Source organism: Pieris brassicae, chromosome 5, assembly GCF_905147105.1.
Source record: "Pieris brassicae chromosome 5, ilPieBrab1.1, whole genome shotgun sequence".
NCBI classification, from domain to species: domain Eukaryota; kingdom Metazoa; phylum Arthropoda; class Insecta; order Lepidoptera; family Pieridae; genus Pieris; species Pieris brassicae.
The window spans coordinates 10,804,447-10,821,989 of NC_059669.1; the positions used below are offsets into that span (position 1 = coordinate 10,804,447).

Genomic DNA, 17,543 nt, shown 5'->3' on the forward strand with positions numbered 1-17,543 from the left:
GCTTTTTGTAGAATGTTGTTGTTTATTACAGTACTCTTGTGAAGCAGTGAAATATGACAGGCGTGGGTACAAACCCCGCGAGCGAGCTCTACTGGCGTCCGACAAGGCGCTCTATGTTTTGGACGCGGCCGGTCGGAAGATGTACAAATTGAAGCACAGATTACCTCTTGACAAGTTGAGAGTCATTGTTACCAACGAAACTGATAGCTTGGTGTTGATTAAGATACCGCAGGAGCTGAAGAAGGATAAGGTAAACGTAAAAGCCTTTTTAAGTTTTTAATCCAATTCTTGTTTATGGATTGTGAATTATGAACGACCTAACAGTGCGTAATGTTTATTTTAATTAATTGCATTTCATCTACTTATAAACTTTTTCAAATTTCACGTTTATTATCGACGGAATTCTTCATAAGATGCAAAGATAAAAAACTGAAAATGATGTTGTTATTTGTTTGTTTCTGTTATCATAATTTCTAGTTAAATTATATTTCTGTATTAAGTTTCTTTTAGAAAAAATGTGTCAAATTATAGAATTTACTCACGTTGTTTTTTTTAACTTAAATAACACTTTGATATAATCTAAAATATAACTTCTTAAAAATATATGCTAAATATTTTCATATAGAAATTTTAGTATTAAACACATCTCAGAGTATTTCTTTATGGTAATCATAGTACCAGTTTTTTCTAGCATCAACTCAAAGAGATTAAGTGAAAAATTGATCCAAATTGATTAAGTACACAATGTTGTGTTATAGATAGATAATTTCATATATTCATGAAAAATGTAACTTTAACCGGGAGCTCTCTTGTAAATTGATGAATTGACAATTAATTAACCGCATTTATTTTCAGGGTGATCTAATAATATCTGTATCGCACGTGATAGAGGCATTGACAATCGTCACGGATTATACCAAAAAACCGGAAATCATAGAAATTGTCGACACTAGGACGTAAGTATTCGTCAAAACTTACGAAACATATGCTGACTAATTATAACAGAAGATATATAATTGTTTTTTATAGATAGTTTAAATTCTATTTAACGTCCGTCGATTTAACGACGAAGTCCCTAAAGCGTCAAAATCAATTGACTTTGGTTGGTTTAGCTTGTCTTCTATACAATGATACATTCTACATAGCTTTACACCCACTATATAATATCGACAACAATTGACTAATAAAGTACATTGTTAAAATTACTAAAATCTGCTTAGTGTACGTTATTTTGTCGCTTTGTTGTCCTGGCCCGCAATAATCTCGACTCGGCATCATGCATACGAACTTTCTAAGGAATTTGTTCTTTTCTTTACAAATTGATTGAACTTGTCTAATAAATAGGATTCATGAATTATCTATACGTTTTTCTTCCCTCCATTTAACGAAACTTATTATAACCCCATAAAATGCACACTACCTTGTACTGTTACCTGTTATATATATATATAAGTATAATTTCCTTTTTTGCATAAAATTTATCGCTTCGTTTTTGATAAATTTCTAACACGTGTTTGTTGTGTGACACTGACTGATTTTTTGACTGGTACATATGTGTTCTAGCATTGCCCATGACCTGGTGAATGGCAAACAAGGCGGAACCATTGAAGTGACCCACGGCCCACAACCCGCTATACAAAGGGCTAAAAGCGGAAATTTGTTGGTTGTAAGTATTTTTATTTAAAAAAATTATTTCAACTAAAAACAATATTAAGAAAACACTTTTTAAACGGATTAAAGCTATATATTATTATTATAAACTTATAATTATTTACATAATTTTAAATTTTAAATTTTCCGACGTTTCGCGTGCTTTACAGCGTGCGTGGTCACGGTGACTGACCCTATAATATATGTTAACAAAAGATAATACTATAAACTATATATATAATGGTTTTTTTTAATCTATTGACTTTAACAAATTAAATTAATTATTTGACGATAATTGTTTGACGTAATTAATTACGAAGTAGAAATTGTATTGTCGGGACTCAAACGCACCGAGGAAAGCTGGACGCTCATGTAAAACATACTTAACTTTATTTATTAAACTTTATCACATCATACGTAATACTATATATACGGTATATAATACAAGATATTTTATAGGTTAATATAAATATTACAATAGGAAATACTATGAATTTTACTTATTGTTAATCAAAAATAAAATTTACCAGCAAAACAATGATCACTCAACAATGCTTTCTTTAAAATCTGCCCAGCTGATCTAAAGAACTAAAAGAATATTTATTTTTCAGGTGGCTGCAACTCCCTAATTATCGGCAATGAATTGTAAACACTTAATTTATTTTAATTATAAGCAACAGTGGCATTATTGTTTAGACATTACCGCTATATTAATTATATTATATATTATTATAAACACATTCGTATGAAGCGATTTCATTTAAATTTGTTAAAGTACATAAATTAAATAAATTTAAATTTCTTAGGTATTTTAGAAAATATGTGGATTTAACGCAAAATAATTGCTTATTCTTTGAGATTTAATTTTCTAATGTAAAAAAAATAGTTTAATTCAAATAAGCGCAATATACACCTAGTCTTAAATATTGTTGAAATATATATTTTAATTCAATATAAATAAAAGTGTCAACAGTTCCAAACCAATTGAAGTTCCTTGTAATCAGAATTTAATAACAATATATACTTTAACTAACTAACCAGGTATTTTTAGAATGAGTTCCATACTGTATACTACTAGAAATGGATTCTTAATACATATATCATTGTATATAGATAATAGCAAAGAGATTTAAGTATAAAAGGAAAATTTGTCATATCATTCCGCCAGCGTATAATTTTCTATTTCTGTTAATTTTATTAGGTATTTTTATGAGGTGTTAAAAACGTGCTCGTTCTATGATTTTTTCTACGAATTTTAAATTAAAGAAATTTATTCTCATTAAACACAAAACATACTTGTCCGGTAAAAAAATAATAATATTAGTTTACCGATTATAACTTCTAGGAAAGGTTACGACAATGGTCTCCAGTATAGTTTACATCTCTTTGCGTAATATATATTAAGCCACGATCCAATGCTGAATCAATGGTGTCTATTATATTGTGAATATACTGCCACTATTGTACAAATTGCTAAAAGTATTGTTTTTCAAACATATGTATGTTTATGTGATAGTAGGAATGATATAGAGTGCCTTAATTGAAATTCATTTTTTAATAAATTATCCTATAAAGCTTTGTTTTATTTATAACAAACACGTGACCCACCCGGTGAACTTCGTACCTACATATATTTGTGTCAAAACTTATACAAATTTAAAAAATAAACCAACACAATTTTTCTTCTTCAAAACAAAAGTTATCAAATATATCCCAGCTATGAACAGTTTTTATTAAAAAATTAAATTATCTTTACTGACAAACACTACAAAATAAATTAATAAAAGCACTATTTAGATACAATTTAACACAGGCTAATAAAATTTGCCAAGAAATCAAAATTATGACGATTAAACAACTATATGTTTATAGCACCTGTATCTTAATTTAAAAAAATATTAAATAACTCTCTACATAGTAGCTTACAAAAAAAATCAAACACACAACTACACGCAACATTCGTCGAGTGAGTTTTCTTATCTTGCCGAAGCCGCGCACAAATTATTTGAAGAGGTCAATTAGGTATGAGGGTGTGCAACTATTAAATCAATTGCCATCTAAAATTCGCAATATTAGCGCGTTTAACAAATTCAAAAGGGCATTAAAAATACAAGTCAGAGTGAATCTACTAGACTGAAATTGGGACGCTCGTTCGCTCCTATATACATAATTTTTCTCATGTAAATAAAATATAATTTTTTAATGAGAAATAAAGTTCTTTAAATATTATTTTTCTTTACTGTAATAGATTTATTACTATCATTGTTATCGTTATTATATATTTTTGTTATTAATGGCTTCGAATCTCTTCGAATCAACCGTGGTAGGTGTAAGAAAACGTGTAACGGAAAAATGTGACGCGTAACCGAAAAATGTGACGGTATTTTTTTTTTGCAACGCCGATAAAGAAGTTTCACTTCAAAAAAACTTTCAAAATTAATTAAAAAAAATAGTAAACTCCACTGTGATGAACGGTTAAAATCTCAATTTGTTTTGAACATAATTTAGCGCAATAATGTATACGGAATGATTTAAGCAGTCGTTAAATATTATATCGTCGTAAAGCGATAAGTACACTTTTACAACATCCTTTACGGTTGTTATCAAAAACAAATTTGGCTCCAGTCTTGTTTATTTTCATATTATGGTCTACACATATAATATATTGGCCTACTACTGGAATGTTTTTTGTTCTTCAAAAATTACTTACTAATTTCACAGCGTTATGTCGTACGGTATTCCACTGTGAGGTTCTGCTGCAGAGATTCAATCCATATTTGTGCTGCAGAGACGGGCTGTTCGGGGTATTTGTTGTGTTTCTCTCCGAGGGAGTTGTTACGGCATAAGTTTAAGGAATGAAGTATTATGACACTATCTGGTCAATATATTCTTGAAGCCTTGTTGTATGTACAGAAAAATATAAACGATTTTAAAACAAATGGTGATTATACTAATAATACGCGAAATAGAACTAATTTGAGTATTCGACCAACCAGGTTCCAGAAGATAAACCAATCCTTATATGGAAATTGTATTCGATTTTACAATAAACTCCCAAGAAATTAAAGAATTATCACTAAATAAATTCAAAGCCCTCGTTAATCGTAAATTAATCAATAAAGCTTTTTATAAATATGACGAATACTTAAATGATCCTAATCCTTGGGATTGATTTGCTCCTGTTCATACAATTTGTATGACTTGGCGATTATAAAGAGTGGCGGAGAGTTTCTTGCCAGTTCTTCTTGCCCGCTCTACGCCCTTGACTTGCGAACTGGTAGTAAATGTAAATTTAGAATAAATTAACATATTTTCTGTTGACGTTCATAAATGTACTTGTTTACCTATATTAATAAAGATATTTTCAGTTTGAGTTTAATTACAATGCAGTTCTTATGGTATATTTTAGCAGCGATAATGTCTAAACAATATCGTTCTTGCTTCGAGCTAGAGTGCTTTTCTAAAATAGTTAAATAAAGTATATAAAAACAAGGTTTAGTCTTATATATATACTCATAAAGTAAAATTAATTTTTAAGGCAATGTGCCTTTATAGCGTGCGCGAGTATTTAGACCATAAGTCGGACACGGCACGCTACAAACACAAACAACTGCAAACGTCGACGACTGCTGCCTAAAAACGGCGCGGCCAATAATAATAGTCAAAATAAGATTAGGGTAAAAAACCGCCTTCACCGGGGAAGGCGAGGACCTTTACTGCGTACTTCGGTCACTCCAGTGAGCTTCCGTCCTGCCCTTCAGGCGATTGACCACCCCGCGACGGCCCAAACCGAGGTTCGAGTCTCACAGAAGACATCCTTGCGATAGCCGCGGGATAAAACGCCAATTCTGGCCGAACTACGCTCGCCAAAACAGCCTCAGCTCAGCTGTAATGGCCCTCAAGGCCAACAGCGAGATTCTTTATTTAAAAAAACGGCTGCCGTCGGCAGAGCAACTGCACTCGTGCCCCTCGTGTATAGGAGCCCTAAAGCGCGTTTTTTCACAAAGTATCCATTGAAAAATCCATTGGTGTATGATTTGATCTCAACTAGGCCAACACACCAAAATAAACTTTTTAATTAATACCATAAAACTTGGTATAGTATTCTTACACCACCCGGTTTTTCCTCGACTTGGTTAAAACAAGATTAATCTCTGTTATTTTTTTTGTTAAAAAAATATTCACGTAAAACACAAGTGTTGTAGCCTTCTTGACAACAAAAAATATATGTAAATTTCTGAGTATTATAGAAACAAAACTGCACTTGTACTGTCTCAAACACTCAGTTTAGGAGGAGTTTAGTTTAGGTATGTTAATATGTATGTAAGCGGACACCGTGTTTGTCGCTTAATTGACAATCAATGTTGCCGACGCTCGGGCAGTGATTAATTACTACCGTGACGCATTCTTTGGCAAACAAATATTTTATAACACCATTTCATTATCATTAACAAACATAGGCGTCTAGGGAACTCACCAGATTTTTTCATTACATTCTGGTTTCCTCATGAGGTATTTTTATTGTTAATTCGTGAAATCTTTCACGCGTTAGGTTTATTTTCACGTTAACAAGACTTTTCGATTTGCCGCCAATTCACAAAAACAAATGACAAATGAATGCAATATACTACATTAGGTTAGATTGAAATTCAAAAAAGTTTTCATTAGCAATGTTTCTAACTGGCCCGTTCTGAACATTTTCAGTGTTACCCACGTAGTTTAGTTTTCTTTACGCTTTAGAGATTTTGTGGTTTCATTTGTGGCGAACAATAATGCCACTCCTCTTTTCCACCGCATCAGCGATTTTATCGCTATATGTGACGATACGGGTGCAGTGGGTAGAGACTGCAGCCAGTCGCAGCGTGGGCAACTTTAAGTGCAAAACTATCTACCAGACGCGGAAGCTGTGCGCGCGAATACGATTTGCTAATTTCAATATATGTGTAGACTTTAAGAAGTTTCTTTTTCCTTCTTACTATCTTGCCTAGAAACTACTATTCTATAATCAGTGGCACTATAGCCTGTTAGGTCTGAGTCTCATGTTCCTGTATCTGTTTGTATCTGTATTGTAGCGACATCTACAATCCGAGATTAAAATCGCTGCGATGAATCTCTAAAACGCGCAAACAGCGTTATGCAAGCTGCAAGGATATAAGTTCACAACCGTAACCACTGCTTCCTTTGGGCCAGTCAGTGGTTAGACCAGTTTAAGATCCTCCTCCTAAGAAAGAGCAGCCCCCAACGAGCTTCCTTCATTATCTCAGAATTTTTTGCAATAAGCAAGAAGATCATCCATATGTGAAACACGCCATCGACTCCCTGGGTCTAAGGTTCTCATTTTCTCCACTTTGTTTTACTTCACCGTAGGAGAGAGAACTTCACAGTGTTAGTAATACAAACCTACGAGCTAAAGAATGAGGGTCGCTGATGCCAACTAGACCAAACCAGTATCAGTTCGATTCTTGAGATAAAATTACTTCGAAAATGCATATTTTTTTATGTCCTTTCTTCAAATATGTCCTTAGATCAGTTTTGTCACAGCCAATTTATGAGATATTCTATAGTATTTACGGGTTGCTCATATAATAAAACTTATATGTAACCGAATTGGGTGCCTAAACATAGAGTCACGAATGTTTTCATGTCAAAGTCATTGTCTCCTTCGAACAGGATAAATAACTCATTCAAAATACCTTATGTATATTTGATATATTAATATAGTTAATACTGTGTTAATAAAGCGTACATAGACGGCGAGTTTCTTAAAAACAAAATAACATAGGAAAGAAAAATATAATATACTTAATAAAAAAAATGGTTAATTTAAAAAAGTAAGTGCACCAGCTTCCACACTATCATTCCCTGTGTCGTGCTACTTGACAATAATTTTAAGATAACACAGCTTTACGTATATACTTTCAATTAGAATGTCGCTTAAGATTGTTAGTAAATGTATTTCAAAGCAGAAAAGCCATGGTCGTTTTTAAGGTAATTTATATGTATGCGTTGTGTGGTGTGGTTAATTCGGTGTTTGTTTTAAATTAAACTTATAAACTACATATTCTGGTACGAGCAACTTTGGGAGTGCTGCCAAAAAACCCCGATTAGCGAGCAGATCAAGCGACGCAAATGGAAATGGATAAGCCACACACTCCGAAGGGATCCTAATCATATTTCTAAGCAAGCGCTAGTTAGAACCCGCGAAGAAAGTGGAAGCGTGGCCGAGCCAGGCAAACCTGGCTTTGTACAGTTGCCGATGAGGCAAAGAGAGCCAGAAAGGCTTGCAACGCCTTTCTAGGGTTACATTGACATCAAAAGTAAGTCTAATTAACTACACATTCCTGTGCAGAATAAAATTAGTTTTAGCACTTCTTAGTATTTCTTTTTCCTTACTAGGGCTGTCTGAAGAGATTGCTTGATAGGGATAATAGTAAACAAACCAAATTACTCCTATAATGGAGGCATAGACAGCATGCCAAAGTTTTAAGATGAGTGAGAAGACTGAAAAGGACAAAACCATTTGAACTCGTGAATTAGTCTTAGTGAACGTTTGTATCAAGTGCTAAATAGTGAGTGTTAAAACACATGAACATCTTGCATTTTTTAGAGACTATAAATAGTGGTGTTGGACATTTTTTTATGTTAATATATAATAAATTAGGTTAGATAAATTACTTATTCGTTTTAAGCTAGGCTAGATCGTAGTTTTCCGTGATATCTTAGCTAAGACATAATTATTAAAAAAAGGGCCCATAGGCTGTACGAATACAATTACTGACAATACGCCTTCTACAGAATTTTGCTTCTGTTGAGCTGAGCAAACCTTCTGGTAGGGCTTTTTATATTTATATCAAGAAGTGTTGATAAATGATATCACGAATGTAAATCCGCTCCCCGAACATAAGATGTAAGATGTACAACTGTATTTGGTAGGCGCAACGTGTTTGTAAACGAAGCACGATGCAACACGGTTGGTCCTGCCTATTGAAAATACATTTCTAAGGGGGCAGGACGGAGTCGTCCACTTTCAGGTATTTTATCAACAAAGTCAAAAATGTGTATAAATACTTTCAGTAAAGAATATTGCAGATATCTTCAACGGAATATTTTCTGCAATAAAATCTATCAACGTTAATCTATATACTTGTGATTAAACAATAAACTGAAACAAGAATCAAAGATTTTTTTGTATAATATCTTAATATCAAGAATGGATCGTTCAAGTCGGGAAAGTTACAAACGAAACATTCCAAGGTATCTTCTTATCAATCCTTTCGAAGGTTAGCTATTATCATGCCCACTTTAATTTTGGATGACACTTTAGATGATGGTTCAATCAATATATGATTTTATTTTTGGTAAAATAACCAGAATATACAATATTTAATGTGACAAGTAGATACGCAAACATGACATACACGAAGAGATAATACAAATATTTAACAAAACAATTAAAATTACAAAAACCAAACAATAATCGATTTAAAGTGTGACGGGAGCAACTATGTATACCTTGCTCCTTTATGATGCTCCAGAATGAACAATATGGACATCTAAGGTTTTTCAACCAAGACGTGCGTCTGCGGCCAGGTCTTCTTCTAGAGTTGTAGGAGCTCGTATTATTAAGTGTTACGTGTAACATGATTCAAATAATAATAAGCCTTTATTTGTTCACATCTTATTAACATATGAAAATAAATATTAGGTCCTTACATATGAAATTGGCGTATTTCGTACTGGCCACTTTAATCACGATGTTCTCCTCTTTGGTAAGGAATTCCAAATTCAAATTTGTACAGCTATTTACTCATGTATTTGTGCTTCGATGACCGTCATTCATTTGTTTTTTTCTGTTTGCGTCACTCATTTTACAAAATGGAAAACTTAAAGTATCGCATTATTTACGAGTACGAGTTCCGCCGTGGCACTAGTGCTGCGGAAACGACTCGAAGGGTGACAGATGTGTATGGCGGCCATGTTGCAAAAAAAAACACAGTTCGTTTTTGGTTCCAACGTTTTCGTTCTGGAAATTTCGACCTGCAGAACAAGCCCCGTGGACGGCCTGAGACCCAAGTTGATAATTAAGTGTTGAAGGCTATTGTGGAAGCGGATCCATCGCAAACCACGTCCGAGTTAGCTGCAGGCTGCGGTGTTAGTGATAAAACTGTTTTAATTAACTTGAAGCAAATTGGGAAGATTAAAAAGCTTGAAAGGTGGGTACCTCACGAATTGACTGAAGCAAACCGGCAAACGCGCGTCGACTGCTGCGTTACATTACTGAACCAGCACAATAATGAAGGTATTTTAAACTGAATCATTACCTGTGATGAAAAATGGATTCTTTACGATAATCGGAAGCGCTCAGCGCAGTGGTTGGATCCTGGCTAGCCAGACAAATCCTGCCCCAAGCGAAAATTAACCCCAAAAAAGTTACTTGTAAGCGTTTGGTGGACTAGGACCGGTATTGTTCATTGCAGTTTTCTCAAATCTGGCCAGACTATTACGGCTGATGTCTTTTGTCAGCAATTGCAAACCATGATGGAAAAGCTAGCGGCTAAACAACCTAGGCTGGTCAATCGCTTTACGCCACTGCTACTCCACGACAACGCTAGACCACACACTGCACAACAGACGCCTACCAAATTAGAAGAGCTTCAATTGGAATGTCTAAGACATCCTCCGTACTCCCCGGACCTTGCTCCAACAGATTACCATTTCTTTCGAAATTTGGACAACTTCTTGCAAGGGAAAAAATTTAACTCTGATGGGGCAGACCAAATCGCCTTCACAGATTTTATTGATTCCCGTCCGACTGTTTTTTTTAGTAAAGGGATCAATGAACTACATATGAGAAGGCAAAAGTGCATAGAAAACAATGGTTCATACTTTGATTAATTAAATATATTTTATTTAAAAATATTCGACATTTTGTTCCTCCCATACAAAACGCCAATTTCATATGTAAGGACCTAATATATATACTATTTTATAAAGCTAAGATATCTTCCAACTCTTCCACGCTATTCCTTATTTTTTGGCATCAACATCCAATTTCTGCATGAACCCTCTTCATGTCGTCGGCCCATCGCTGTTTTGGTCGGCCCTTTGTCATTTTGGGCCAGTAAATTTTGTAATCGTATTTGACCTTTTGCCATTTATATGACGAGCTACGCGACCTGCCCATCTCCAATGGTAGTAAAATTAAAAACCCTGCGTTGAACTTTCTGTTCAAGATATAGACCTAATATATATAGGAAATAATAAAATAAACTTCTTCGGCTTTCTTCGGCTTCGGCGTGCGACTCTCATGCTTGAGGTCGTAGGTTCGATCCACAGCTGTGCACCAATGGATTTTCTTTCTATGTGCCCATTTAACTTTTGCTCGAACGGTGAAGGAAGACATCGTGAGGAAACCAGCTTGCCTTAGACCCAAACAGTCGACAGCCTGCGTCAGGCACAGAAGGCTGATCACCTATATTCCTATTAGATTCACAAATGATCATGAAACAGATACATAAATCTGAGGCCCAGACCTACAAAGTATGTAGCGCCATTGATTTTTTTTTATTTCTAATTAAATTAATAGTTCTATTAATGATTGAGGCGCTTATCAGTGCCAGTTTAATAAACATACCATGCGGGTGAAGTGTTTGACTAGCGGATAATCATTAGAATAAATAATATGACGGAAAACGTTTCACTATTAATACAGTTTTATCGGGATATGTTTTACAGGTTTAGTACATATTGTTATTTTGAATCTTTTTATTTTATTTTAGCCAAGCAGGTGACCAGGCTCTGCCTTAATTGCGCATATATAAAGGAAATTCTACATATAAGAAATAGCAAGGGGACGCATGACCTCAACACATAAACTTCCTCGCTGTAACCAGGCTTTCAGCAGCGCATTCTTTGGACCGATAGGATTCGTTAGGTCGGGGCCCTGACACCCATACACCAGAAGCTCCTTACCCCGTTGGAGTCTGTGAATGGATTTCCCATACATAAACGCCACATTAATATTGCTGCTACATTATGAAGTTCTCAGAAGTTATAGATCACTGCCGTGTAATGCTTTCAAAGCAATCTGGTTACATACTTAAATGTGCCTATAGCGACAACTATTACAACTTAACTGGTCTTATTATTATGACATTATGATATGACATTTGCATGCCTACTTTTATATAGCTAATTGTGCGGTTTTTTTTATAATCTATCAATCTGAACGTAACATATTCTTTGTAAATGAACATTTTTTATTAAGGCTGTTTACACTAGTACTGTTTTTTTATCATCTAGTAATCTTTTGATAAGTCTCAGTTTAAATAAACCGTTCATGCTTGCGTTAATAATTTATGTATTTTGGCAAATGTCCAAAATTGAATATAATTTTCAATTATGAAGTTCGCGGGAGATGTGGTGAGATTAATGATCTATAAAATGTATTTTGTTCTATATTTAGGAACAAAAACCAAAACAACAACAAGAAATCATTGTATTGTGTTTATAGCCAATCATCAATGTCATGGCAGGTAATAATAATTATTAATGTGTAAGAAAATAGAGGCATTCATTGAGTATCTTGCTCATCAGAGAGGAGACCTTAAAGATAAATCGTAATTTATGTGGTCTTTGGTCCTTATTTATTTGTGTATGGCCAAATTTCAACTAAAAATATTTTTTACACAACAGGAATCAAATGGACACACTCACATTTTCAGAGAGATTGTCTCATTACTAAAACTCTCTTTTCTGAAAAAGCGCAGAATACGAAGGGCAAGTCTGTGTAAGGTCTGTGGTGGATGCCCAGAGGGAGCCAGAATTACACTAAAAGAAACTCTAGAAATGTAAAAATAGTAATAGTATGGATTTGTTTATTTAATATTGAAAAACCTAAATTTTGATTAGTCATTTTCGCATAAAATAAAAAAGTGACTCTATAAATGACAATGTTCACCTACGCCATAAACTAAAATATCATACTTTCAGGATTTAAAAAGACCCTTCATTCAAGTTCCGTCTTCAAACTTCAGTCGCGTATGAACCGCGGTCTTAATCAGACGCTTGGCCTAGTTTTTTTTTTATATTGGCAATAAAATAAAATCGGAAATAGATTAAAAAGTGACAGTTTTCCGTGAAAAGGATTAAATACTTTTTAGTGATGTGATTAAAATGATTTTGAGACAATGCAATTTGTACTTAGAATTAATGTGTTTAATTAATATGTTGTCTTGGAGTCATATTTTTACGCTGTTTTTATATTTTTTAGGTAAGTCAATGGTTTGTCATATTTTCTGATGTCTACGAGGATATCAGTGATAATTTAATGATACCTTTTATTATAGGAATTATTGAATTAAGACATTAACGCTAAAATAAAACTGGACAATAAAGAGCGTCTTGAATCAGTTGATGAAAATAAAATTTAATAAGTATTAAGAATAGTTCAGCATGTGCAATTGTCTTCTCTTTTTTATCACGTTTCATCACGTTTTTTCGTATCTTCCATACATTATTAATGTGAAATCTCGATTTACTTTTATTGTTTTATTAATGTGTAAATAACATTTCCTTTAATATTCTTTTTTCGAATTTACATTTTGACGCAATGCCACAGACTACGATATTTTTTTGTAATATACCATAACTCTTAAGTATGGACAAACGAGTTTTCATCACATTAGCAAAATGTTAGAAATATTTTTTCTATGACTTCGTTGATTTGATGATTCTCCTTGTATTTTTTATATTCATACTTAAAAATATCAAATAATATAATATATATATATATATATTATATTAAAAATTAAGCCTTCCAATTTCTCCTTCATTACATTAAATTTATTATGTCAATATGGTCAATGCGTAATTAAAAATTCAGGTCAAATTTCGATAAGTTTAATTTACATCTTCGGGTATTATATTTGAATAAATTTGCATGTCAGGTTAATATGTATTCTTATTTTCTTAATATTTATTTAGTTTTAGTGCATCGTAAAATATTTTAGAATTATTTAGGTTTTAATGTAATAGCAATTTCTTCAAATTGTTTGGTTAAGAATTATATTTCACTTAATTCGGCCAAGCCCTCGTATTATGTAAATGGCCACTTGCGACGTACACAAAGTATGACTCTCACGCACCCTGATTTAGTTCGAGTCGAAAACTATAAAATTAATTTAGCCTAAAGTAGGATATTTCTAAATAGTGAATAGATATTCACTATTTAGCTCTAAGGAGCGTAAAAGAGTGGCGGAGAATTTATTACCAGTTCTTCTCGCCCGTTCTACACCCTCGATTTTAGAACTAGCAGTAAATTAAAATTAAAAGCATTTAGCATTTAATATGTATTTCTTTATTGACATTCATAAGTGTACATTATGATACCTAAATTCATAAATGATTTTGAATTTGAACTTGAAATTTGATTTTTACAATTGATATATTTTTTCGTGTTTTAATGTATTTTAAAGCATTTTTTAAGGAAAATAGAAATATTATTATAAAATTCGTTGTGATTCAATAAAACTGTATTTTGTTAAACTTTTGTAGTCTAATATATTGCTAATAATTAAGTGATAGAAGTTAAAGTAAAAATCTAAATTTCTCCTAATCTGAATAATTATAGCAACTAAATCTGAATAATTATGTACTACTAGTCCTCATTTATATTGTATGTAAACGTTATATAAACGTTGCCGTTATAAAATCGGATTTGGTAGGCCTTGGCCTTGTCGTGGATTAAGTTCTGGAGGTACTAGAGAAACGACAGGTTTAATTTATTACTCTTCTGTGAACACCAGTAATAAAAATAAGCATTGTAATGGATCGACACTGTGAACAACGGGAAGCTATTGCTTCCAGACAAACCTTCTAATAGTTGAGGGTGACACTCGGAAACGACGCTTAAGACGTGAACTATGACAACAGCATCAAAATCTAACACGTTTCTGAATCTAACCCTAAGAGAAACAAAGAGTAGTGTAAAAAAGAAGTAACAAAACCTCTGATAAATATTATTTTCTATTTATATTTATTTTGTCGATGATAAATTATTATCTTGATCGGAAATTAAATGGGATAAGTGCCTTCTGTTAACCACTACGGTGGTTTATAATGAAAATAATTTTAAACTACATTTATATCCTGAAACCAACGTTATCAATAATTTGCATGTCTGTTTGTTTTTCGTGTTGATACTTCGTGACTGACAGATTATGCCGGCGTCTATAACTCGCTGATAACGAAGTAACCGCGACATAAATAGACAAGCTGTATAATTTCCTATGTATGAGCTGAAAAATAATATTTATAGAGATTTTTTGCCATTGTTAAGTTAGCTCGCGTAAGTTTCATGACATTAACTTTTCTATACAAATACAAATTAATTTCAGGATTCCAATTGCGAAAGAATTTTGAATCGCTTTTGTACTTTTTGAGTTCATTCCTTAAATATATAATTTTTCAATTCGAATTTCTTCCACAATATGTAGAAATATATATTTAAACATTGGATATTTGGGATATAGCTGTTATAAATGGGCAATAAGCAAGAAACACAGATAAAAAGTGAACTTAAAAGACAACTATTTGGTAAGGATAAGAGGGCGCCCAAAACAAGGAAGAAGATATAGAACCATTAAAAGGACTGGAGAAAGAAAAACATGGATAGAGTTATTTGGATAAAACGGAGACCTTTACCCGTGAAGGGTTCCGATCAATGATACTGAAGGAGGTTAGGATAACAAGATTTTTTAAAATATTGATTGGAAATAAACATGCTTTAATATTATTGACAGCTTTATAATATGTTAGGTAATAATACTTTACTCCAGTTTACACCTGATCGCTTGTTTGTTCTTGGAATTGTGCATTCACAGGCTCTGCAATACAAAAGCTACACATCCTGTGCTAATTCTTTTCAGCTGCAGCAGGTTAAGACTACAATATCATTTGTGTTAGTAAATAAGTTATTAATCTATTCGATGCCCTGGTAAACAGTTTTCTGTTTATGTTATCACCACACATTAGTATTCTTCTTTTAAAACTTTATGGATAAAATAAATACACTTTATGCATTAGACGTGACTTTAAAGTAATTTTACACATTATGGATGGCAAAATTAAATTTACATAACTTTCATTATTTACCCACTCAACCGAAACTTCAATTATTTTATTTATAACCTTCTACGTATAATGACATTATTACGTAGAAGGTTTTTCCATGTAACGGCTCTATAAATAGTGTAATTACTGTAAGTAAAGTTTATCAATTAAGCGCATTTTGTTAAAAAAAAATGTTTATATAGAACAACGAGCAAATGGGAAGATGGATCACCTGATGTTAAGTGATACCGCCGACCATGGACACTCTCAATGCCATAAGGCTCGCGAGTGTGTTGCCGGCGTTTTAAGAAATGGTATGCTCTTTTCTTGAAGGCTCCTTAGTCGAATTGCTTCGAAAATATTAGAGTGGGAAGCTAGTTCCACATAGTGGTGGTGCGTGGCTTTTAAAAACGCTCAGTTGTGGATCGATGGACGTCGAGATGATACAGTTGGAATTTCGTATTCTGCTTCCACGTCCGATGATGAAACTCAGCTGCAGATATTAATCCGAACAACTCCTCTGAACTCTAACTAATAAGTTCAGCTCAAGCCTATGAGTTTTCCAGAGTATTCCTGCTCATTAGGCGTTTTACTATTGAGAGTGCCATCTAGCTAATACTTTTCAACATATTGAATATGCATTCCTATCAAAGAAGAAGTACTGTATATGATAACTATTGTAGAAGGAAACAGCAAATGTAGAAACTTTACTACGCTTCTAACATAGTTTTCTACACACAAGCAAAATATATATTGATTTCTTATATTCAAATAAGTCAATTAAAAATAATTCTCATTACATAAATTTATTATACAGTATTATGATATGTATTATCTTCTCGATGTCGGCTTATTTATATTAATAAAGAAGATTGACTAGTAAAGTGGTCAACAGACGCAATATAAGACGCTTTCGTTTTCAAAGTACCACAAAAATACCACAGGACACCACCAAGCCATCGAATATAACAAACAATGGAAACACACTGCTGGCGATTAGATAATTAGCAAAAAAATACCAAACTATAGATAATCCAATACTGACCAACTTCGATAACAGTTTATTATTATCCACGACGTCAAACGCCTGCCTGTAATCAAAGTATGCACCTGCAACCCGGTATCCATAATAGAGATTACATAATTAATTGCTTTCAGTAAGTTGTTGCTTTTACTACGCAAGGGTGCAAAGCATGCTGGTTTTCTGACAAGTACAGTTCTACTTGTTTTAAAATGCATTGGTGCAGAGCTCCTGCGAATATTTTAGTGGAAGTTGACAATATAGCCACCGGTCTATATGCTTTCACATTGTCTTTTCTATCGCTGTTGTGTATACTCTTGTGATTTTCCAGCAATCTGGAAAGTAACCGTTGTCCAGGCATAGCTTCAACAAATAGGCAAGGGGCTCAGCAAGTATAGATCGGCCGTCCCTCATAACATATGCTGGTATGCCATCTGGGCCTGCCGAGTGCTTCGGCTTTAGACTGCCAAGCGCATCTCTAACCTGCGCTGATATCAGTTCAGATACGTGCACGTATGAGCCGCTCCCGGTACCCGCTGCCATCGCCTCCTTCACATTCAGCCGCGCGGTCTCCCTACTGAAGACTGAGTAAAAATACGCCGCAATTTATTCTGAAATAATGATAGAGACAAGTATGGGCCACTGTCTTCTTAATAATCATCTCTTTGTCCTTGGCATAATAGACAGTCTCTTGTGCAGACGCTGTTTCAGCACAGATTAATCATTCACGTAGAATGCGTGAGCAGTGAGGTCGTCCCGT

The 17,543-nt window shown here is 33.6% G+C and overlaps 2 protein-coding genes across 3 annotated transcripts in view; both read left to right on the plus strand.

The window, feature by feature from the left end:
• LOC123709436 (unconventional myosin IC) overlaps positions 1 to 3,218 on the plus strand; it is a 50,136-nt gene extending 46,918 nt beyond the window's left edge. For both annotated transcript variants that reach the window (XM_045660791.1, XM_045660794.1), the window contains exons 17-20: positions 32 to 250; positions 856 to 956; positions 1,564 to 1,666; positions 2,262 to 3,218. In XM_045660791.1, coding sequence (XP_045516747.1) covers positions 32 to 250; positions 856 to 956; positions 1,564 to 1,666; positions 2,262 to 2,279 — 441 coding nt within the window. In that variant the 3' untranslated portion in view covers positions 2,280 to 3,218. The remainder of the gene's footprint in view (positions 1 to 31; positions 251 to 855; positions 957 to 1,563; positions 1,667 to 2,261) is intronic.
• A 9,485-nt stretch (positions 3,219 to 12,703) lies between these two features.
• LOC123710343 (lutropin-choriogonadotropic hormone receptor) overlaps positions 12,704 to 17,543 on the plus strand; it is a 28,381-nt gene continuing 23,541 nt past the window's right edge. The window contains exon 1 of the mRNA XM_045662167.1: positions 12,704 to 12,922. Coding sequence (XP_045518123.1) covers positions 12,826 to 12,922 — 97 coding nt within the window. The 5' untranslated portion in view covers positions 12,704 to 12,825. The remainder of the gene's footprint in view (positions 12,923 to 17,543) is intronic.